This window comes from Lingula anatina, chromosome 8 (assembly GCF_051362555.1).
Source record: "Lingula anatina isolate TDL-2025a chromosome 8, LinAna3.0, whole genome shotgun sequence".
Classification (NCBI taxonomy): Eukaryota; Metazoa; Brachiopoda; class Lingulata; order Lingulida; family Lingulidae; genus Lingula; species Lingula anatina.
The window spans coordinates 4,672,844-4,696,553 of record NC_141774.1 but is presented as its reverse complement, the minus strand read 5'-3'; the positions used below and the strand labels follow the sequence as shown (position 1 = coordinate 4,696,553).

The following is a 23,710-nucleotide window of genomic DNA, read 5'->3' as shown; positions in this document are numbered from 1 at the left end:
TTCGAAAAAAAAAAGATCACCGAAATGACTTCTAAATCTTAGCAATTAACCAGTGACCCACAGTGGACGCTGTGTATCTATAGTAATAGCACTAAATTTATTTCGCTAGACCCATTTATCTGCTGACATTTTATAAATCAGCTTGCTGAATAATAAAAAAAAAAAAAAAAACTTGTGTAGTTTGTGTGTATGATTTCCATTAATTTTTCTAGACCATATGAAACAAATTAATATTGAAATTTGGAGATAGGCGTTTAACGTAGCCTCTTTCTGCTTTCATATCACTAAGAGCACATTTGTGTGTGGCTTAAAACTTATACGACTTAATATCCCCTGGTTTCTTCTGTGGTAACTATTTTCTTGCCACTGAAGGAGACGAAGTGTGTGCTCGTTTTTTTATGTCAAAAATAGCTTGGCTCACTCCCAATCTAAAACTTCTCCCTTCTCTCTCTCTCTCTCTCTCTCTCTCTCATTAGGTTATTGCACCATCCGTATACAAACTAAGAAATGATATATTCTGCCTTGCTGTGTCTTTCATTTCTGAATATTTTTAAGAAGCGACATACCTAAGACATTCATAGAAAATTGAGTAAGAATTGTACTTAATAAGTACTCTTAGAAATTTTCATGATGATACACTGTAATATTCCACATCAGCTCCCTTAGTTACCCTTAAAAAGCAAGAATCTCTTAGCCACCGTTTTTATTTCCGCCACGCCTCTATCACGCTTCGCTTGCTTGATATACGCGTATACACGAATTTCCACAAGATAGAATCTCAACCATGTCGGTAACTACCCCCCCCCAAAAAAAAAAAAAAAAAAAAAAAAAGTGTGAACAGAATGGTGCACCCGGAATATTACTGAGAAACACAGACAGGCCAGAAAAGCAATGCCAGCAACCTCTTAGCACTGCACCCCAGGCACTGCGCCAAGGCAAAGATTTACAAACTCGAAAATAGTTGTACAGTCGCCCTCGGGTTGATCCCTGCTTACTCCGTCCTACAGCTGCCCTTCGATGTGCAATCCCCCTACCTCCCCTGTAATGTACTAATTTTTAATATAAATTACCGCAACAGTATTTTAATGATTAAAATAATTAAAACGTTTTTCTTTCTTCTCCATTAGATATGCATTAGTTAATTGGTTATATTTTAGATTCTTTTAATCAAAATCGACCATCAGATACTTGTAGATATGCCGTGGGCATCCGAAAACAAAGAAGATGTGTACACAGAATGGGGTCATTTGATTTTTCCCCCGAAACGATTCATATTTCTAACATGTACATTTTTAATTATGTTCGTCAGTTATGACTTGTACGACTACAACTACAAATAATAATAATAATTATAATAATAATAATAATAATTAATATTTGTTCGCATTCTTTAAAGAATATAATGTCTTCAATCCATATCATGTTGAGTAGACCTTATAACAAATTAATGAAAGTTTATAAATACCAAAAATGATATATACCTGAAAGGTTGACTACTTAAATAGTAATTTAAAGTAAAATTTTAAAAGTATTCAAAGTAAGATTTAAATAAAAATAATAATACTGTTACAAAAATCCAACATTTTTTTTTCATTCAATGCATTTTAACATGAACTGCTTTTTAAATGGTTGGCATGGTTGTTTTGGGTTATGATGCTTAACCAATGCAGTTATACATACTAGATTATAAAATGCAATATGAGTTTAAACTTAAATTTTAAATAAAAACCTAGACCAAGCTGGTAACCAGTGCAGCTGCAAGAGAATTGAAGTAATGTGGTAATCTTAACATGGAAAGATTGAAAGTCATGGTTAAATAATCTGCATGTGTTGTAATATTTAATCCTACCAATGTGGACATCCATTTAGTACACAATTGTAAATTAAAGTTAACCAGCTTATAACTGCTGATTGTACAACAGCAGTGTCAATAGTCCGAATATCGAATAAACGAGACTAAGTAATGTTGGAGATCTGTTTTTCATTAGAATCGATATAAACCCCTGTCGTTTACCTAAATCATGATTTAAAAAGTTATAATAATAGCAACAAAGCCTTGTAACTCGGCGTTTTTAATGTTCCCCTCTTTAAGTCTAATTTTTCTATTTAAAATATGAATGAGAACGCCTTAGTAATCTGATCACATCCTGCATGGGCTGACGTGACTTACTATTATGAAACGACCGTGCAAAACCCTCATTCTTTTTCCCAGTATAACACTGTATCATCAGAATAAGGTGTAAAAATGTGATACTTAACAGGTGTCGTTTCGCGTCAATCTAATCGTCAATTACCAAACTTCCTGCGCTTTTTTTGTACTCGTAGATCGTTATACTATTTCAAACACCATGATCATAAGAAATGTACCAGCCCAGAAGCCGTAAAAATTACAATTTGGAAGCCACACGTTAGAAAGTGTCTTTCAAAGCCCCTCTTCATCCTCAAATTTTACTTCGTTATCTCCATCGTCTGAGCGTTGTCTTTCTTCTTGATAATACTCCCCAGCGTCAAGCTTCCTTTGCAACCTCGGAGGCAATTTCTTGTAAAATGGTGTTCCTAGAGCATAAAGTATAACGCATTACATCAAATGAATACGGGCCGTAGGTACAAGTGGTTTAGAATCATATTCTTCTAACAAAGTTTGGCTTTTGAAACAATAAACTCAGATATTTTTTTGTATAATTTGTTAAAGAGAAAAAAATGTTTGTGACAAAAAGAAAAAAAAAAAGCTTAGACTGCACATCAAAAGGGATTAGTGCTTTAAAATAATAATATAAACCTCACTGAAATCAAAGAGAGAGAGGAAAAAACGGTTCAATACATGCAGTATCGAACACGTATAAGGGAAGCGATTAGAAAAAATGCTACAAATACATCCAACATGAATTGCTTTTCACACTTACATTCAAATACATACAATAATTTCGATTATTTCATACCTTTAATGCCCCTTGGAAGAAATTCGCCAGCATCTTTGATTCTCCCGTTTTCTTCATAATGTGCTATCAGTTTTTTAAAAGTGGGATCACATTTAAGTAGCTTCTTGTTCCCTGAAATTAAAATCAGACATGATATAACAACAAGGAATTCCCGTCATCATAAATGTATATTCATATCTCTTTGCGCTGATTATGTCCTCACTGGAAGTGCTTTATATATATATATATATATATATATATATATATATATATATATATATATATATACGGTTACTACTTAATATGGGATATTATTTTGGGTGAGTACATTTTCTACAAAATATTTATTTTCTCTCTTATTTTCTCTCTCTGCAAGCAGGGGGTGTTAACGTCTCTGTTTGGAGAGCATTTTATTCCGGTGCCCAGAACCAGTTGGTTTTTCTAGGTGGCAACCTCAACCAGGGTTCCTACAGAGACATACTACAGCAAACAATCCTTCGATTTGTATATGAAACTGCGTCAAACTATGATGTTTGTTACAGTGAACTTTACCTCACTTCTGGTTTACTGTGTTATCCAACAATACCCGCGAAATACAGTAAGAAAAATGCATTAACTAAATTTTTATTAAAATATTATACATGTTAACATAAATCATTTTGCAATTTGTTTCATCTCATCAAATGTCCAAATGTAATTGGTAAGGAGCATAAGGGTCTTGTAATTACCAATGATAATCAGGAACCTTCTGGGGCGAGTAAGTGCCACGTTAATCTGATGTTCATCTGTTATAAAGCCAAGGTTGACTTTACACCAGCCCTTGGTCGGCCTTTGCACAATCTGGTACTCTGGGATGGAGCGGACGGTACTGAAAATGACGATGTCCCATTCTCCACCTGGTGAAATAAAAATTACGAACTCATTGTGCATGAATGTAGGGATTTCAAAAAGTCAATGATCACGTTTGCAGTCAGCTAATGTTGCCAAGGATCCACATTGCTTTTAAACGCGCACTGATACCTAAGACTGGATTCCCAAACCTAGGTCGATCTAACAGGATCGATCCACCTCCGAGGGGTTTCTTGCTTAATCGTTTCAGCTTAAGCGGCTTATCTGTCTGGCAGGCCTACTAAAGCTACTAAACATTAATTACCCCCTAGCAGCCCCAAACGATCAAGTTGATTGCAGTTTAGCAAGAATCGCCTCGAAGATAGATCGATCCACGATTAGTACGATGGGGTCTAGGAATGGTCCCTAACATTGGTGACGGGGTGCTAGTTCTGGAGTCAGGGCCGTACATTCTGAAGCTTTGCCGTTGATAATTACACACACACACACACACACAAAAAAAAAAAAAAAAAAAAAAAAAAAACAGATCAGAGCTCTGAAACCATATTAGTAAAGATGATCGCAAATGAAAAATCATTAACACATTGTACATGTACATGAATCTAGAACCTATAAAAGCGCACTGATGTCTAATATTAGTCTGGTGGAGTGCTTTTTCTGGTGTCAATGCCAGTGTGACAGGAATGATAGTCCGCTAGGGACCTTAATAAATCTGCCTCCCATTCCTTTTTGTGGTTGACATAAGCCCCATATATTAACCCCTACTAAAAGTTCGCAGAAACGAGATTGCAGGAGTTTGCAAGAAAAATATACTGCTACTAATTTACAGCTATATTGCCTCACACGTACTGCAAAATTGCAAGAAACAATAATGCAGCCTGATATTTTGCTAAGGAATAGGTGTGTATGTGACAATAAAACGTTGGTCATGGAGTTCTTAGCCAGGGAACCTGATATAAGTTTTTTTAAATTATTTTTTTTATTTTATTTTATTTTATTTATTTATTCATTTATTATTGGACATGGACTTACCCTGACTAGCCACCACTGTGCTCACTTGAACCCCCTCGCCATGTCGTTCTTTTAGCGCCTTCTCGATCCCGTTGACTTGCGCCCTGTATTGAGACAGTACCATGATGTTCGCTTTGGATAAGTTCAGGGATGTCTTGCTCACCAAGATGCTGTAGATGCGTTCCTTTTGAAGTATAGAAATGGATATATTCAAACGTTGAATGCACTTAAATGTCCTCAGTCAAGATGGGTCAATATTATACAGTGCAATTAATGTCAACGACCCGACTGGTTACGATTACCATAGAAACTGAGGTTATTCCAATCTCCCTGCTGCCCCACTCACAAATGCACCGAGGGAACATTACCGTGTACTTTCTTTTTGAAAGGTTAAAGTAACCATATATCAATTACTGGGGCGAGCTGCACCAGAATACTTGCACAGCGAATTGAGTAGAAATATGAAGACAGCAAACCGAACGCAAAGTTATAGAAAAAATGTAGGCCTATATCGAAATTATTGAAAATGGCATATTTTGTATTGCCCTTCTCCTCAAAGAAAGTTATTCTCATGAAATTAATTTTGAATGGAGAATGTATACTTTTGCCGACAAATATATAATAATATATATCAGACATACTGTATAATATAATGGCGTAAATAAGAATAATGGAAAAAAATACTAACAACTTCCTGTATCTCAGCCTTATTTTTCTTGGACATTTCTCCGCCCTCTGGTGTCGAAATAACCAGGCTCTCCTCCTCGCCCTCTACGTGGCACATCACGAAGCGTTTGTCTTCTATCAGCATTGGACCTTGTCTTATTCTAGGCCAAAGAACCTCGGCTGCTGGGGTGAAATCCCTGAACATCGGGTCACTGGCAAACCTCAGCACAGGCGGACTATACAGTTGGCCATCGTAAAATTCACTCGACGGAAAGTCGCATATATCTGGATGCTAAATGAATAAATATATACGACAATAATTCACTATACACCTTTTTTTACTAAATTTACTTTTTGAGTCTGATGATCGTCAGCTGTCAACCAGAAGACTGATACATAAATAAATGAAAATCGAGAGCACCATAACTATGAATTCATATCTTAATGATGGGCGACTTTTAAGGAATAGACCCTGCAAAAAAATCCATGGCTTTGCATGCTCTTTGAAACGATGGCAAAAAAAAATCGTCACGACTTCTGCGTACGTACCATTCTGTACTGCTTGTTCAGCATGATCGTTTGCTCAGGAAACTGCGTAGCATATCTCTCAAACAAAGACCTTTCCAATCCCATGTCCCGCGCAAGCTGATTTAATACTATCGGTCTTAGTTGCTTGTGGTCTCCAATAAGCACGATTTGCTTGGCTTTTGAGTGCACGATGGGTACGAGACAATCAGGCTCAACACACATGCCGCTTTCATCCACAATGCTTTGCTCTATGATCCCTGATCTTAGAACGGCTTTACTTCCGGCCGTGGTGCACGTGCATAGAATGACGTCATGTTGCTTTATTTCATCCTCTTCTGCTTGCGCCACGAGCCGTTTGTAGCGGTTTATTATTTCAAGAGAAACGTCATTCTTTACAGGGTCTTTGAAATAAGATTTAAATTTGGCATCCAGTTCTAAAATGTCTTTAGATATTTTAGTTCCCTTGGAACGAATTAAATGGTGTAGGGCGATATCCTTGTGTCTTTCAGTAGAAACGGCATCCTTTCCTCGCAGTAGATCCGGTTCTTTGGGAATAGGAAAGTCGCGATTAACCAAGCTCTTCCCGTATACTCGAAGGATTTTTGGGCAGATGCTGGGTCGTTCGTCGTTTGGGTCATATTGTTGTGGGGTAAATTTCTTTTTGAAGAAATCTATAAAAAGACATTAAAATAAGTGTTATTTTTAATAATATATATATATATATATATATATATATATATATATATATATATATATATATATATATTGCTTTTCTTAACTTGCCTACAATTTATCCGTTTTGAAGCCTTTCTATCAAAAAGACACAGCGTCTGTATAAAACTAGGACTTAACTGCTAATTTAAACCAACACTGCGGCTGCTGCTGGTTGCTCATTTAACGGACTGCACGGACAACAAACATCTTGTCGCCATTCATGCAATCCTCATCCTTCTTTACGTGATTTTTCCCTACCTGCAACCACATCAACTGATTTGTTAGACGGTCCACAATACAGCACATGTTTTCTTTCTTCTGGGGAGTTTCTGCGATTCCATTCTACGAATAAGTAGGCCAGACGGATACCTGTAAGCGTTTTGCCTGTGCCTGGATACAAGAATTGGCATTGGTTGGTGAGAGGAATTAAAATATTATTTTTTATAGAAACTGTAAGGCATACATGTATCTTTAAAAAAAAAATAAAAAATAATAATAATAAAAAGACTGACAAGGAAAATTCCATATTTCGGTATAGTATATATTGATGGTATTCCTTTTTTTTCAATGAAATGTCTTCGTGTACTACATGTTTATATAATTTTTTTTTTTTTTTTGCTTCTGATATAGATCGCGTTGAGTGCAAGCGAATCAATCTACCACAGAATAAATGTAGAAAATAAAAACAGACATATATCTAGTTTTATTTACCAATTCTTAACTTAATTCAAGGCTTGAATAAAACCATTTATGGCTGTATTAAAATGTCTTAAAGTACAAATACCGAGATAATCATAAAAGGATTTGAATCAGAGAAAGTTGGACAAAATATCGTGTTTATATACCTGGTGGTCCTTGAATCAGTGAGAATGGCTTCATTATGGAAGATATCACCGCCTCCCTTTGTTTCTCGTTGGCTCTCGGAAGATAATTCTCCAAGTAACGCCCTTTAGAATATTTAGTTCGTCTGTCAAGAAGGTCTTCGGGTTTCACGCGAGACGGTTCTCTTCTTTTTTTCATTTCCCTCTCCATCCTCTTCTTTGGGTCTTCCTCGTGGAGGTAGAAAAATGCCTCTACATCTTTCCAGTCTTTAAAAAACAACAACAACAACAACAATAATAATAATAATGATAATAATAATAATAATAATATAAGTATTGCACTACAGACAAACACGTGCATTAACAATTTAACGTCAAAAATGCGCACAAACCCCCTTACACCAGTGACATTAATGAAGAAGACAGTACTTGTACGCGTTTTAAATCAACGAAAGCACCCACACAAGTTACTGACAAATGCAACAATTCTACCCACCTTTGAAGTCTTTCATTTTATTTGCCTATCATTTATTGATATTAATGCACTTTTTTTGGAATTCTTACAGATTAGAAAAATAAATTTTGTCCTATCTTTTAGTTTTGAAAGTTTGAATTCTATCTAGACAGTTTGATGACGGTATCTGACAACATAACTCTAATGATTCGATCTTTTCAATGGGTACAATTCGCATTTTTTTCAGAAACATATTTGAAAAATTGCTACTTTGTATATTTAAATGTAACATCTGTGATGCTTTTTCTTTGTAGATATAGCTCATTCATTTTTTGGATTTTAAGTATAAATGACTTAAACAATAGCTGTATCTTTTTATTTAATATTTTTTCCGTTGTAAAAGTAAAGGCATTACCTTAAGGCATACAATTTGGGTATATAAAGGCACTAAACTCTAGCTTACCTCTATCGTCAATCACATCTCTGAGATTGGCTTTACCCAAAGCGATATTTTTGGCCAAAATGGTTGCTTCACCAAGACTTCGCACCGCATTTTCCATTCGTCTTTAAAAAAAGGATGGGATTACAGAGACACAATGGTCAAAGCCATTGTCACAATGAAACAGTATGTATGTATGTATGTATGTATGCATGCATGCATGTACCCGTATGTGTGTATGTGTGTACGTGCGTGTGTGTGCGTGCGTGCATACGTGGGTGCATATATGTATGTTTTGTTGCAAAAACTCAGTAAGGATGATTTTAAGAATAAGTGATTTTAAAATTACTGTATCTGTAAATTATGTATACGTGCAGTGAAGCTTTGTACCATCTGCTATTACACAGATCAAAATTTAGACATTTCCATACGGCAAAATACACAGAATAAGCTAATTGTTATTTCGACTGAGGGCTCAAAAGGTATGTTCAGTTCCTTTCCAAACTACATAGTCATTTCGCAAATAATGTTTAGCTACGCGGTTAAACACCACGCACTGAATAAGTAACACAATATGCCACGCGGCACATAATTCATTGAAAACTGTAATAATTGAAAAATTTGCTTCTATGAAAAAAATATAAAATTATTTAGTGATGGCAATACATACATGGACGGCATTATTCTGTCTAGGAATTCTACTGTGGCTAATTTCGGATTGCTTTTGGACTCGATCGTCTCCGGAATGATGCCATCATGGAGTTTAAAAACCACCCTCTTGTCCCTGCGTCTAACATGCACAATCAGACCGTGTCCCAACCACGTGGACTCTGCGTCTGAGTTGTACTGCGGCAAACAGATGCTTCTAGATGATGGCTCGCTATGAGTAGACTGATGGTCAATGGGGCAATCGCCAGTAGCACCACTGTCACTGACGCACTGGGAGTCAGGCGGAAGGTTGCGGTATACAATGCACACATACCCTCTGTACTCGCCGGTGTCTACTATTCTATCAGGGTTAGCAGCTGCATCACCGTCATCTTCTTGGCTGGAGGAGAGCCTGATACCCCGGTCTTCGCAGAAGGTGTCTCCTAGCACAACGCTCCCATACCAGTTCGCATTTTTCTTCATCCACGACACTCTCACGTTACAGACGGTCAAAGAAACTTCGTCTATGACAGCCGCTTGTGCGCCCTCTATCTGCAGTAGAGGGATTAGAGTTGACTGATAGGTCTTCTCGTCTGTATATGTCTCATCTAGAGGTTTTACTGGGGAAATGTCACAAAAACAGGCCACAGGGTCGTCGTGGTGTTTTAAGCAGATGTGCACATTGGGCGACAGGCTCATTAGAGACAGCCTGGGACAAAGAGATCCTCTATGGAACTTAGCCTGAGCTAGAACTCGGACAACTGTCCCAAGGGTAACTTTTAGCTGGAACTTAGATTCCTTATTTGCGATAGTCCCGTCACTCTTGCGATAGGCATCGGTGTTTATGTTGGCACTGAAAAGTTCGTTTTCCCTTTGAGCCATGTTAGCTATAGTTTTGTGTTTCATCTTGATCAATGTCGAAAGAGCCTGGGCATTTTGTTGGCTAACAGCCTCAATGATGCCGTCCCACACACCTACAGGCATTGGTGTCAGGAACTGATTTGGGTTAACATCATGCCAATCCTGGGCGCGTTGTTTTTGTCTTTTCCCTCCCGGGGGTTTTGGAACTGCCACCCTGTCATATAACCTCTTCTTCCATCTGAGAGGACAAAACTGAAAAACTGCACCCGTGCCTTTGTCTAAACTGGGTCTCTGGTTCAGGCCCATAGACCCAAAGCGCAGTCTGAGATGCCTCGAGGGGATGTCTTTACAACACGGTAGGCATAGTTGTATAAAGGAATCGTCCAATGCAGTAACTACTGGAAGTATGGTGCTCGTCTTGTTCTCTTTCAACTGGAGGCAGAATTGTATGAGTTCACACGCGCCGTGGAACTTCTTGGCTTTCCTGTGGAGCGCATTCATCTCCTTGCAAATGTCTTCTAATTCCTTTTGTGAATACGGTGGAGTGTCAACTGATTTGTCAAGCATGGCGTGAACAAACCGGTGGACCACGATGTCCACGTATCTTCGTATCGGAGACGTAAACCAAGTGTAGTCCGTCATGTTCAGTCCGTGGTGCCCTTTATCCTGGGACGGGATGGCGGTGGAACTGCAAGCCGCCATTCGGGCCGGTCGTTGGAGTTCGTTAATTTTCCAGTGTGCACTGTATATTAATGGAACGTGATGTTCTCTGGAAAATATGTCCAAAAGTTCCTGTCCAGCACCCTTCCTGGAAACCTCAAGTGCTTTCTTCCACACTGCTTCCCTCACATACAGTGTACCCAACTGCCCCTGCTGTTGGACCTGCTTTAACCCATATGGCGCATTTGCGTCATATTTCAGTTGGTATTTCTTCAATGTAGCGGAGTGTTTGGCTACTTGGTTGAACTCCTTTTGCCACATTTGCAAAGCTGAATCCACAGGAGGGTCTTGCACCCGTAGAAGAACATGCTGAAATGATTCGCTAAGGGATTGCCCTATGGTCACGTTAGCCAAGATCATGAACTCTTCCACAGTCGCGTGAGCCATAGGGGCACCGTTGTCCTGAAACTGGTTAAAAACAGACCCCTGTTCCAATCGCTGGGCGCGAAATTTACTCGCAACGTGATGTAATTTTTTCAAAGCGTTGCTTATTTCATTTGAAAGTCCCGACCCGCACAGAATCACCTCTGCTTCTTCATAGGTTACTTTCTGTTTTGATTTCACCACCGTTCTCTCAATGGTAGGTTTGGAAACCATGTTTCCATTTTGATCAAAATCGAAGAAAACTGAAAGTGCAAGCCTGTCCTCCCCCTCGACGAGACTACAAATGAATGTTGTGAGTTCATCCGGTAGCATGAATATGCGTTGTTGATCACGGGGAGGATAAAAGCTGACACCTCGTGCTCGAGCCTCTTTGTCGATCAGGTCATCCTTCTTAACAAAATACGTGACGTCAGCAATATGAACTCCGATGCGGGTGATGCCGTCCCCGATATCTTCAACACTCAATGCGTCGTCGATGTCTCGTGTATCTGCGGAGTCAATTGTCAGGGTCACTACCCCCCTGTAGTCCAAACGTTTTTCAAACTCATGCGCGGGAATTTTTTTGTGTTTTCTGGACAAAGCCTTTACTCGATCAGCAACATGTGTTGGGAACGTTTTGACAAGGTCGTGTTGAATCATGAGTAGTCTCATTTCTCGCTCTAGTGATGCGCTACCCTTCAAGACACCAACAGCAACCCCAAGAGGAAAAACACAGAACGGCTTCCATTTGAGGTATCTTACCAAGAGTATGATGTCATCTTTGTATTTGGCCTCTATTTTCATCTTCTTTTTATATTTCAATTGGCCGTCATATTCTACAGAGTATATGGGAACATCTGCTTCATCTTTTTCTCGCACGTTGTCAGGAAATCCAAGGAGCTCGATCTTGGGAGCTGTCCGGCATATTGGCTTTGCAAGGTTACTGCGGTAGTCGTCAATGGTACATGCAAATCGAGAGAACTTTTTGACACGGGGTTCGAACCATACACCAATTACTTTGCCTCTGTATGTATGGCTTGGTATCGGATCATTTTCAGGTGGGTTAAACACTTCAACGACAACATCCGATTCATTAAAAGCAAGTCCAGAACGTATTCTGCCGTAGAGTTCAATACGCGGTATTTGTTCATTTGTGCCTATCGGGATTGCATGAGCTTTCTGGTTGGTTTCTATGTAAAGGGTGCAGAGTTTATATTTTGAAGGATCCTCAAGTAATTTTTTCTCCAGCATGAACTTTGAGTGAAAATCATACAAATTGCCATGGTCGCCAAAATCATCATTTTCAAAAGATTCTGAAAATGGGTCTCCATACAGAGCATCGTTAAAATCCGTCTCCATGACTTCCTGATCCAGCGTGTTTTCCTCCTCTTCTTCATCTGAGTTTGAATCCGGGAACACAGGTGGCGCCACATGGATCATCGATTCTTCCAAGGGCTCGTCCTCAACCACCGCAGTGGTTGGCGTACAAGCAGCCTTTTCATTTTTAGTTGCTCCCGTCGATTGGTCAGGAACTCTCGACGGAAATTGTTTGCCTGGAAAATAAAATGTACTGGTCAATTAGGTGTAAATATCAACTGCAAATGCTATATAAACACAATGAACAATGGAAGTCTCACCCTACTGAACCATTACTTTGGGAGATGACTGTGGAATGATATGCTCCTGGTATCATTTCATTAACATCAAATTTCACAAAAAAAAAATGTAGACCAGGTATAATAACTACTCAAAATCTGCCTACTTTGATTATTGATTACTTGATTATTATTTGAATACACTGATTCAGGGGGTGACACTTCTATTGTTCATTTGTGTATTGTACAAGAAAATGGTAAGTTTGTGTTTAATGAGGTAACAAAGTATTTATTGACACGGGGCTAGGTCTTTTATGATGTACCGATTACGAATTTAATATATTCATTTTCATGTCACTACAAATGAAAATCCAACGCCTAGCGTAGAAAAGATAATTTAGCCAACTTTGCATACCATGTATTACCATATAATATATCAGACATTAAAAGAGGATTGATGGCTTAATTGTTAATCAGATTGGTGTCAAATAAAAAAAAAATCAATCAAAATTTGCACAAGCCTTTCCTGTGATGGCAGCTTTATATTCAATTCAGTTTGATATATATATATATATATATATATATATATATATATATTTTGTTTCGAAATGTCAATGTTTGTCCCATGACGGGAAACGTTAACGCACGTGTTTTTTCATAAAAAAGTCGCCCTAAATCCGCCAGATCCTCTTCTGTCATTGGCTGACCAAGATCCATTTCTATTGATGCTATTGTTTCTGGGAATCTTCGACCAGTTTCAGTGGCAGCCTGGAAAGAATCCCTCACTCTTTATTTATTCAACAGTAAATAGTATTAGAGAGAGTTTTTTTTTTTTTTTTTTTTTTTTTCTGCAAAGCTCAAATGTTGCGTACAGGTACGCTGATCACCATAACCCTAATCATTTTAATTAACAACAGATTTAAAGTGCGCACAGACGTGTATACACTGTAACAAACTGTAACTGTATTATTATAATGATTTAGATTTTACCCAACCTCCGTAGAGAAAAAAATATATTGTGCTATGTTTACATGTGGATATTTATTGAAATACAGTAAAGACATGGGTTAAAATAAGTTTTGCTACTCTCTGAATACTTCTTCATGAAAACAATGTTTGGGATATATATATCCCGGTATTGCGGAGTTTATATTTCTGCATTTTTCGTAATCCAACTTTCTAAAGGCACCTGTGCACATTAAAGGGATAATAACTCTTCGTATGAGATCTATATTTCACAGTTAAAACATTGTGAATAACTCATAGAAATATAATATATTCTGTTTTACCACAAAAACGGCAGTTATAGCTATTATTCTGATATCTGAGCTTGTCTTTAGAGCACGTGACCTCCATTGATGGCCATAGTCTGTTAAAATCTCTTAAGAGATTTTAACAAAAAACCAAACTTTTTAGAAAAAAACCAGGGACTTACTTTGAATGTAAAAATGTATTCTTTAACCATTGGTAAGTATGGGAAAATTGTTGTTTACTCCAGGAAAATTCATTTTTTGGCCAAAACGAAGAGTTATTATCCCTTTAACTGGGCCCATGGGAGGTTTTTAGATCAACAATATATGGTCCCTACGAGGTTGAGATCTGAGCATTTTGAAAAAAAAAAAGGAACACGTTTTTACCCGGGCATACATTTGAAAGTGAAATACTCCACGTTGGATGTCGAGCCTGTAAATCAAGTGTAAGTCTTACCATGATGTTACTAGCGGTGGTCGCCTGCATGTTTCTTCTATCATGTGTAGTCGTTGTCTTATTTGATTTTGTCGATTTCTCTGAAACAGTGTCAGATACAAACATCTTCCATGGAGCCGATGATGGATATATCATAATTGGCAAATGTTCCCTAAACGGGAACTCTTTGACAAATATTGTAAATGCAAATTAATCTATACAGACACCGTATTTCATAACCTTTTTTTTCAAGATTAGAATATAGTGGTTCCTTAATGTGAAACAAAAGTTTGGCTGAAAATATGTAATGATAGCCAAACAATTGCAATATTTTCTTGGAACATTTTTGTGACATACGTTGTTTTATTTCAAATCGCCAAAACTTTGCCTTGCTAAAATCAACAAATACACATTTTGAACCAAAAGTAAATGTACATACATTTTAACAGCAATTTTCCAAAACAATAAACTAATCCGACTAGGAAAGACATTATAAATAAACACATCTGGTAAGTAAAACGCTGCTTGTTAAACGGCATACAAAAATGTAATTTATCTATATACTTGTTACTTATGTCACTTAGTACCATTTCGGCACATATTCGATTTGTTCACGGTGTTTGAATACATAACAATATGCGTTTATTCAACTCTTCAACTGTTTTTAGTCATATCCCAAAATCCACCACTTACTTGTATAAGCAAATTTTTCCACTCTTCCGCTTGAAGCCTGTAAAGCAGGATGATTATTTGAAAAAAAAATATCATCATTGGCAGGCACTTTGTGTAGTTAACAACATGTGAAAAAAACGTATGGTGTATCATTTAAATGTCAAATCATGCATGACTGTTAAAATAAAAAATCAAGTCAAATTTAACAGGGAAATATTTTGCTACGAACTGGCACAAGTCCCGCTATCCAATCTGGGTCGTATTTGGGTGACTCTCTCCTTTCTTTGGCCTCGATTTCACCCTGCATTCTTTTCAATATTCGTATCTGTTTTTCTCTGGTTTCCTGTAAATGACATAAAATATGCACACGCCACAACCAATATTTAAGTCATTACATGAATAATTTAAATGCAGCGAGGAATGGTAATGTCACCTTGATTGTTTTGAAAAAAAATCACTAATGGCATTTATTTAAAATAAATTTAAGTATCTTGGACACAATGCACATAAACTGGTAAAACCTGGTTGGGCTCCACTCCAAAAATTATTTCTATCCTGAATAAAATTATTAAACAAACCTGTCATCAATTAAAATTAACCGACCGCAAGCTTAATGTCGTTTCCAATTGGGAGATTAATGCCCCAATGTTTAAGTCTATAGTCTACGTCATGCATTTTTTAAGATACTGAATGTCTACTGCTTAAGGTGATTAATTTGTGTGATAGCATAGTTTTTAATCAACAAATATTCATCATAAGTGGACTTACACTGGAAAAGATGCTGTTTGCCTCCTCTGCCATTTCGATGGCCTTTTTAATGTATCCCTGGTTATGGAAGGCCCTCGACTTCAAATCGTACGCCTTTGCACACAGTGCACGACATTCGTCTTCATTTTGTTCACTTTCGATAAGACCAAGCGCTGAAAACGGAGCTCATTACTGAATGCTTAGCACCACATAAATTCAGTTCTCACGGTTTCATTAGTACTTGACGAGTTACTCCTTTGCAAAATCAAAAAAGGGGGAATTTTATTCATCACCATTTTTGGTAGAAGGACACACGATTACTTAATTTAGTAAATTTAAACAACTTACCTTTTTGGCAATGGTCTCCACATAGTTTTGCAAACATCTGCGTCAAAGAAAAATATACATATTTTAATCTTGTTATTCATGTTCCAATTTCTGCATCGAAGATGCATAAAATACAGAATCGTTCAACCAAAGACAAAAATGTACAATTCGATCATTTTAAAAATAAAATACAATGCACAGTATGTAACCTTACCTGATTTAGAACGTCCATGTCCGTTTTAGCTATTTCAAGACAACATTCAGAATACCCTAGAAGCAACCGAGCAGCAGTCTGTTTATTCATTATCTGACACTCAGGGACGACGCCAGATAGTATAAGGACGTCACGGTAGCACAGCAAAGCATGCACAAACTCTTTTTGCTGAAAACTATCGTCTCCAAAGCTATGCAGTTTCTTTATCAACTCAGGAATACGCTGTAAGATAACATATAATTTTCCATTTGATTACATTTATTTATTTATTCATGTATGTCTGTCTGTGATTTTATTATTATTATTATTATTATTATTATTATTATTATTATTATTATGTCTGCAATAACAGGAGCAAATCCCAATATGAACCTGTTCAACATCGATTACTTTAATGCATAAGTCGACCATGTCAGTCCTAACCGATGAGCAACACTAAGGGATTTTGTACTCATCAAGTCCACGTATCACAATAAAATCGTGATCAAACCATGACTTATTTGAATAAGCCATGCAACTATTTTTCATCGCACCAAGACCCTAGTCAGCATCGGGAACAATTTTAAATACTCAATTTGTGTTGCTATCTCCTCCCTAACCCCACTTTTGTTTTCTTTCTTGATGCACCCCCCCCCCCCACACACACACACACACACATTTTAAATATAATGGTCTGCCAACCTTGTGTTTGTGCATGCCATAATGGTTACCCTCCATCACGCATATTCGAAATCAGCAGTACTCAAGAAGAATGAGCCGGAATGAAGAAGTTTTGAAATTCGCGTCACATTCGGGAGTTAATTTCTTGTAAATTCTCTTGGAGAACCGAAATGGCAAGACACATCAAATCCAACTAGAATGAGCCGGAATGCAACTCGAATGCATCTCGATCTTATTTCAGCCAGCAATCGAACTATACTCGTACGGCATTTGAAGTGTATTCTATGTATTCTGACTGTATTCTGACAGCATTATTGATATTCCTAGTTTTCCAACTACATTTGACCTGCATTTGATAGTTAATACAGCCGAGATGTGCACGAATCATTCCAGGTAGATTCAAGCGCATCCTAAGTATTCCAACGGCATTCTTACAATAATTTAAGTCAATTTGAAATTTCTTCCCGAATGTAGTACGAAATTTTAAATTTAGTCAATCCGGCTGGTTCTGCTTGATTCCTGCTATTTCACACAGACCACGAATCCCACGAATCGCCAGGAATTGACAAATTTCAGGATTCGTGCGGATTCGTGAGATTTTGCCAATTTTCTGGTCTAATTCGACACGCTCACGATTCAGTTACGATACAGGTACGATAGTGTTACGAATATTCGTGGGATTTGGCTGGAATCGTGAGATTTTGCCAATTTTTTGGTCTAATTCGACACGCTCTACGATTCATTTACGATACAGGTGCGATAGTGTTACGAATATTCGTGAGATTCGGCTGGAATCGCACGAATATTGACCAGAAATTCACTACAATTTTTTGGAATCGGGAGTTCGTGGCCAAAACTTTGAACAGCTCAAAATTTTTGCCACGAATTCCCGATTGATCAAGAATTGCAAGAACTGACTACGATTATATACGAATCTGTTAAGAACTTCACGAGCTGATTACGATTCAACAACGAATCCTGAAATTTGTCAATTCATGGCCATTCGTGGGATTCGTGGTCTGTGTGAAATAGGGGCTTTATTCGGGGCTTCTATGTGGTTCGATTGCTGGCCGAAATAGGATTTACGTAACCATCGAGATGCATTTGAGTTGCACCGGCTCATTTGAGGCATATGCCAAACATTCTGACAGAATTTGCAGTGTCTTGCCATTTCGATTCTCCCTCGAATGCAATCAGAATATTTCGAATGATGTTAGAATGCCGTAAAAGTATTACGAATGCACTCATAGTGCAGTTAGAATACACTTCGAAACCATTCGATATTTCTCCACTTGGGATGCACTTCGATAGTTTTAAGTATCAGCAAAACATTCGGGCGGGAAACAATAATGGGTCGACATACGGAATGCACTCAGAGTTTTAGAACACACTTCGAATATCCAAGAACATACAAAGAATTTTCTTTAAGGCGGCATTCTAGCTCATTCTCCCTCTAGTGTTACTAGGGTTTTAAAGCAATCTACATACCGGTCTCCAATACGGCAGTTGCTCTAGTAATCTTCGTATGGTGGCATCCCGTATAAGAGGAATTTCAGGAGGTAAAAATAATATCCTAGCTGGTTTTTCCCATCTTAGTGCTAAGGTGATAAATACATGGTTTCAATAAATGCAAGAAATCAGTGTTCACAAGGTTCATATCATATGAAATAAAATATAAAAATTAATGTACAGTTCTGTCATCCAGAGAAATAGTCTCATATTTCAGTATAGTCATATCTCACATTCGGAAATCTGCAAAAGTCACTTCAACAATAGAAATACATATTAAATGTACACTGTGAATCTTTTTTTTTTCTAATTTGCCACATTGTAATAATCAGTATTGGTACTTTCAAAAATCAGGCGACTTATAGGGTGACCCTGCCCCCTAATTTGGCGTGTAGCCCAAACATCGAATTGGAAATGATTTTTTAAAGATGCACAGTTGCACTCCTCTCACTCTCAATTACTTGTGCACTATATAAAACCAAATCAGCGCCCAGTACGGTCAGTAAGTAGAAGGGCATTTCAATTATAAAATAGTGAACAGGTTTATAATTATATACACAGCATTGTTATCGTTTTGAACGAGATGGTATGGGCGCAGAGAGAGAGAGAAAGAGGGAGAGAGAGGGGAAAGAGAGAGAGACAGAAAGAAAAAGACAAAGAGACAGAAAGATTTACCTTCGTGCACATCTCCCAAAGCTTCCACAAGTAAATCCTGAAAAATAAACAGATCTGAATACGAATCAATGGAATCATAGGAAAGTGATGGAACATGCATGCATTTGCATGTTTTGCAGCTGATGTTGCAAATAATTAGTGAAAAAAAAAACAGACTTACATGTACTTCCGTTCTACAGAGAGACGTGACTTTGCCTGTGAATTCACATTATTCACAATTTGATATATGGTTTAAAATCCTGATAGCGTAACCCACGCATGCTTATTCGCTTGCTTTTATTACTTTATGCTTTATAATGCGGTGTTATATTTGATTACAAAATGCAACTTTATTCCATCAAATGGGTGTGGTTCAATTTCATAAAATCATGACTATATTTTATAGTGAATATTATAAGGTATATCCCATTAATAAACCAAATGACCAAACCAAGTGCATTTCAATATTGTTAAGATATGCCGATGAAAGCATATTAAGGAGACATAACTAATGGCATTCTCAAGAATATAAAAAAACTTACCAATTCAAATCTACATATGGCTCGACCATGGTAAAATTCGACCATTAATCTTTTTGGGATTGGCTGTCCAGTATCTGCCACTCTGAGGATATCCCCTATAAGTGCACTGAAGGATTCGTTGGCCTCGGTGAAACACTGGCACTTAACAAGCTGAAGTGCTTCTTCACGACGGTAGAGAACATCTGGCACATACATGCAGAGAAACTGAAACATACGATGTTCTGTTATGTGGGTACAAATAAGCCATTTGTGGTGCATTCTATTATATTGTATTCTCAATAGAGAGTATATCACTCTTGAGTTTTACTTAGTTTTCATTTTCTAAAAGTCTAATTTAAATTGTTACCAAAGTTATGTTTGAGATGGGATATTGCTAATATGAGAGGTTAAAGACCAAGGCCTGGAACTGGTAACAAGGAAGGAAATCTACTTTCAGGCTTGTCACCCGATACATGCACATCTTTAAATGGAGTGGTGTTGTTACAACCTTACTAATCGTAAAAATATTCAAACAACAGATTAAAAAAAACTCAATGGCATACCAATTGAATGATGATCAGACCAGTAATTATATGAAAAAAAAAAACATCAATAAAGACAAAGTGAAATAGAATGAATTGGTGAAAATGTGTATGATAATGTCAATGATTGAAATCTGTTACTCGTTTATTTAAGGAATACCGTCTTTAATAAGCATAAAAATTAAAAGAAAACGATACATGTATTTTGATTTAGATATGACGTAATCCCCCTGACAAAAAGAAAGAAACAATATCGAAAGAGAAAGAGAGAAAAGAAAGCACAAAATAGGTTAAAAATAAATGTTTTTACCTGCACCACTGGGTCATACCTGCAACATAATAATAATAATAATGATAATAATAATGACCGACGAAAATACAAAAATACATACAAAATGTTATTTATTCATTTCATTAAGACCCTACAACAAAATACCCATTACTACTCAACATAACTGGCAAAGTTAAGGCTACTTCAATACTCCCATTTATAAGACTGGGTTTCCATTCCTAGATCGATCTGACAGGGTCGATCCATTTACAAAGGGTTTCTCGCTAAATTGTTTTCAGCTTAAGAAGCTTACCGGTGGATGTCTGGCACGCCTACTGACGCTGATAAACGATAATCAATTACCCCCTAGCAACTTCAGTAGGCGTGGCAAACTCTATGGCGCTTAAGTTGATTGCAATGTAGCGAAATCCCCCTTGGAGATGGCTCGATTCACAGTTAGTACGATATGGTCTGGGAATGGTCCCTAAGGGTTCGTCGCCTGGTTAGTATGTCCAAAGATTTCTTTTAAAGATTTAAGACAAAGTTATCATTTACATCATGTCAAGACTGCTTTAAGTGTAGCCATATGGTTATCTTGTGTTCACTAGTGTACGTCTATTTTGTTTTGTCACGTGGACGTCATATTACTTTCCCATCGGTCATCTTTCCCGCCTTTCGTCGTATATTAATATCGTCGCCGCCTTTTTTCTGTCATTCTTATTCTCTCACCATCGTTTATCTTGACAGGTAGTTTTGAAAACTCTGTTATTTATATTATCATCATTATAATTGTTTTCATTATATAATCAGACATCATAGCTATGAATAAGATTATTATGGTGAGACTTCTTATTCCCTCATCGTTATGTTATTACTTTTTGCAGCACAATGGTCTTGAATAAACGGAAATAAGAACAAAGAAAATGTATTTTGTCTTGAACAGTTACATATGGCGCTGAGAGCAGAACACAGTAAACACAAGATATCCACACGGCTACATAACTGATGCACCAGTGCAGTGTACCAGACGGAGATAATTTTATTGATGCCGTATTGCTGAAAATTAGCAGAAGCATGAGAAGCTACTTAATTCGAGGTTAGCGTTTGGAATAAACACGTCTTTAGTACCCTACGTATTAATTTGGTTTAGGTCTTTCAAGCAAAGCTTCACCATTAACATGTAATGAAATGACCTGGTAGAATAGAAAGCTTTTATTTATTTATTTATTTATTTATTTATTTATTTATTATTATTATTATTATTTCTTGTTGTTGTTGTTGTTTCTCAACAAATTTTGTCGTATATTAACCCATTTCATCTAAATCTTGAATAACAATTTTGCAAAGGCATGGGACCGTAATACGAAACTGAATCAACTTAATTATCGCCTAACAAAGGATACTTTGTCGCACGTTGATAATCAAAAACACCAGCACATGTTATTTGTACGTTTCTTAATCTGGTTGTGGGGACCGTGTTATTACCCAAGCCATTCATTCTTTTTTAGCTCGTGGGGGGAAAGGATTTATGTATATTCAGTTCATCGATAAACAGAAGAAAAAACTTACTGTTCTTCATCGTTGTAGCCGGATTCGTCACTATCCATCTCTAGAAAACACATAAATAAATAGATCAAGTATGCATTTGTAAGCTTTAAGGGCTATAGTGTAAAACCTATGATGCTTAATTCGATTACATTTACATTTATACAGATTTATTACAACAGACACCTTAATTAAAATTGATTAAAACAAGTTAAATAATCTGTAGACCATTCTCCTTGAAAATGAAACTTAAAAAAAAAAAAAAAAAAAAATATATATATATATATATATATATATATATATATATATATATATATATATATATATATATATATATATATATATATATATTATTTACAATTCTATTTCTAATTAATTGTTTTAATCTGATTTTCAAATAAATCAAATTTGTGTGGAACTACATTATGTTTGGACACTAAGCATGAAAAACCTATTTATTTAGACATACCAGGGGTACAGTCTCCTAAACTTCATATAGCGAAAATAAATAAATAAATAAATAGCTGATCGAGATTGCAAAAGACAGTGGAATCCCTATATTGCTGTCTCTTTCCCTTTTTTAACTTTCATTAAGCAAATCATATAATTCACTTAACACATCACATCCCAATACATTTTACCACTGCCTTTAATTTGAAGAGGACAGCCTGACTAAAATAGACACATACCCACAATGCAATAGGCGGGGAATCCCCTTCACAGGTGTTTTCACGGTTATTGATCGGCGTCCTCAATACGGGTCGAACTCGACAGGTAAATATAGTGTTTAAACGCTAGTTATCAGATTAAATGAACCTTAGTACGCATTCCGCAGCTGTGCAGCCGGAGGGGGTTAATTCAATATAAACCAATGTTTTTGAATTTGGGAAAATTAGTCTTTTTCAGGTGAACGAGAAAAGAGGATAAATCATTGTTGATTTTTACCATATATATGAAGTGCCACTGTTCCATTCCGATAAGAATGACCGCTTGTTGCAAGAGAGAGAGAGAGAGAGAGTTTATATAGCCCTACTTCCCTTTTGCTCATTAAATGCATCCATGCTGAAAAAAGCATTCCTATGTCAACAGCGACAGTAAATGTGATGTTTATAATCCAGCCCTAAGATTCAGAATGTGGAATAAAAAAAAAATCAGTCACCGCGTTTGGAACGATTTCTGGAGCTTATTAAACAAAGCCATAACCAACTCACCCTGGTCTATTTCGAGGAGTTCAAAACATTCTCGTGCAGTCGTCTGGTCGCCAAGAGATCCCCCGAGAGAATGCTACTGTTTGATTTGAAAGGCACTCACTTTGCTCACCTGACTTTCTGCGAATCGGTCAAATTCGCCGTACGCAAATTTCACATTAAATTAATCATATAATTGACCCTTGCTGCACTCAAGTAAAGTCACATCAATTTTAATCAATGATTAACTAAGAGATAAAAACCAAGCCAGCTAGCTGTCATGCTTACCTACAGTAGCCTATATTGTTTTCGTTCTTCGAGATTGTGGCTGCTTATCAATAATGGTCGATAATTTACTAGATTCAGAGTCAAGTGTTTAGTGGATAACACACAAAGTACCTGCACTTTATCACACTAATTCAATGCGCAGTTTTGAACTTGTCACTCCTAGCTATTTTCGTTTTTACTTCCGCGAAAATTCCACAGTTGTTTCGATACTCTTGACTGCCATCTAGCGGCAATACGGTGAGATGAAAAGGAGTAAGTTGGATGTGAGTCACATCCTAGTGTATGGCCGCAAATGACCTA

At 37.0% G+C, this 23,710-nt stretch overlaps 1 protein-coding gene across 3 annotated transcripts; it reads right to left on the bottom strand.

Moving 5' to 3' along the window:
- Positions 1–1,268: 1,268 nt before the first annotated feature.
- On the bottom strand, positions 1,269–23,605 carry LOC106154479 (3'-5' exoribonuclease HELZ2). 3 transcript variants are annotated; one of them, XM_087019281.1, is made up of 23 exons: positions 23,411–23,605; positions 21,960–21,999; positions 20,430–20,448; positions 19,599–19,802; positions 19,078–19,114; positions 18,382–18,491; positions 16,234–16,455; positions 16,041–16,077; positions 15,714–15,865; positions 15,175–15,288; positions 14,967–15,003; positions 14,295–14,374; positions 13,235–13,355; positions 9,071–12,545; positions 8,425–8,525; positions 7,532–7,774; positions 6,945–7,076; positions 5,994–6,643; positions 5,467–5,736; positions 4,800–4,962; positions 3,647–3,814; positions 2,940–3,050; positions 1,269–2,556 (listed from the first exon to the last, which is right to left on the bottom strand). In XM_087019281.1, exons 2-23 carry the CDS (start codon positions 21,995–21,997, stop codon positions 2,423–2,425), a joined length of 6,618 nt encoding a protein of 2,205 aa, XP_086875407.1. In that variant the 5' UTR covers positions 21,998–21,999; positions 23,411–23,605; the 3' UTR covers positions 1,269–2,422. The 3 variants fall into 3 exon arrangements, with proteins under 3 accessions (XP_086875407.1, XP_086875406.1, XP_086875408.1); XM_087019280.1 differs by lacking the exon at positions 23,411–23,605 and adding an exon at positions 23,147–23,364 and having other exon boundaries at positions 21,960–21,997; XM_087019282.1 differs by lacking the exon at positions 23,411–23,605 and adding an exon at positions 23,147–23,362 and having other exon boundaries at positions 19,599–19,780; positions 21,960–21,997.
- Positions 23,606–23,710: the final 105 nt, after the last annotated feature.

Bases quoted from the DNA above. Each gene is read 5' to 3' on its own strand.
- LOC106154479 (XM_087019281.1), bottom strand. From the start codon at position 21,997: ATGGATAGTGACGAATCCGGCTACAACGATGAAGAACA. The intron at 15,004-15,174 runs GTTCGTAGCAAA...CCTGCTTTACAG, and splicing joins GGATAGCGGGACTTGTGCCA to GCTTCAAGCGGAAGAGTGGA. The intron at 6,644-6,944 runs GTAGGGAAAAAT...GTCTTTTTATAG, and splicing joins ATCAGTTGATGTGGTTGCAG to ATTTCTTCAAAAAGAAATTT.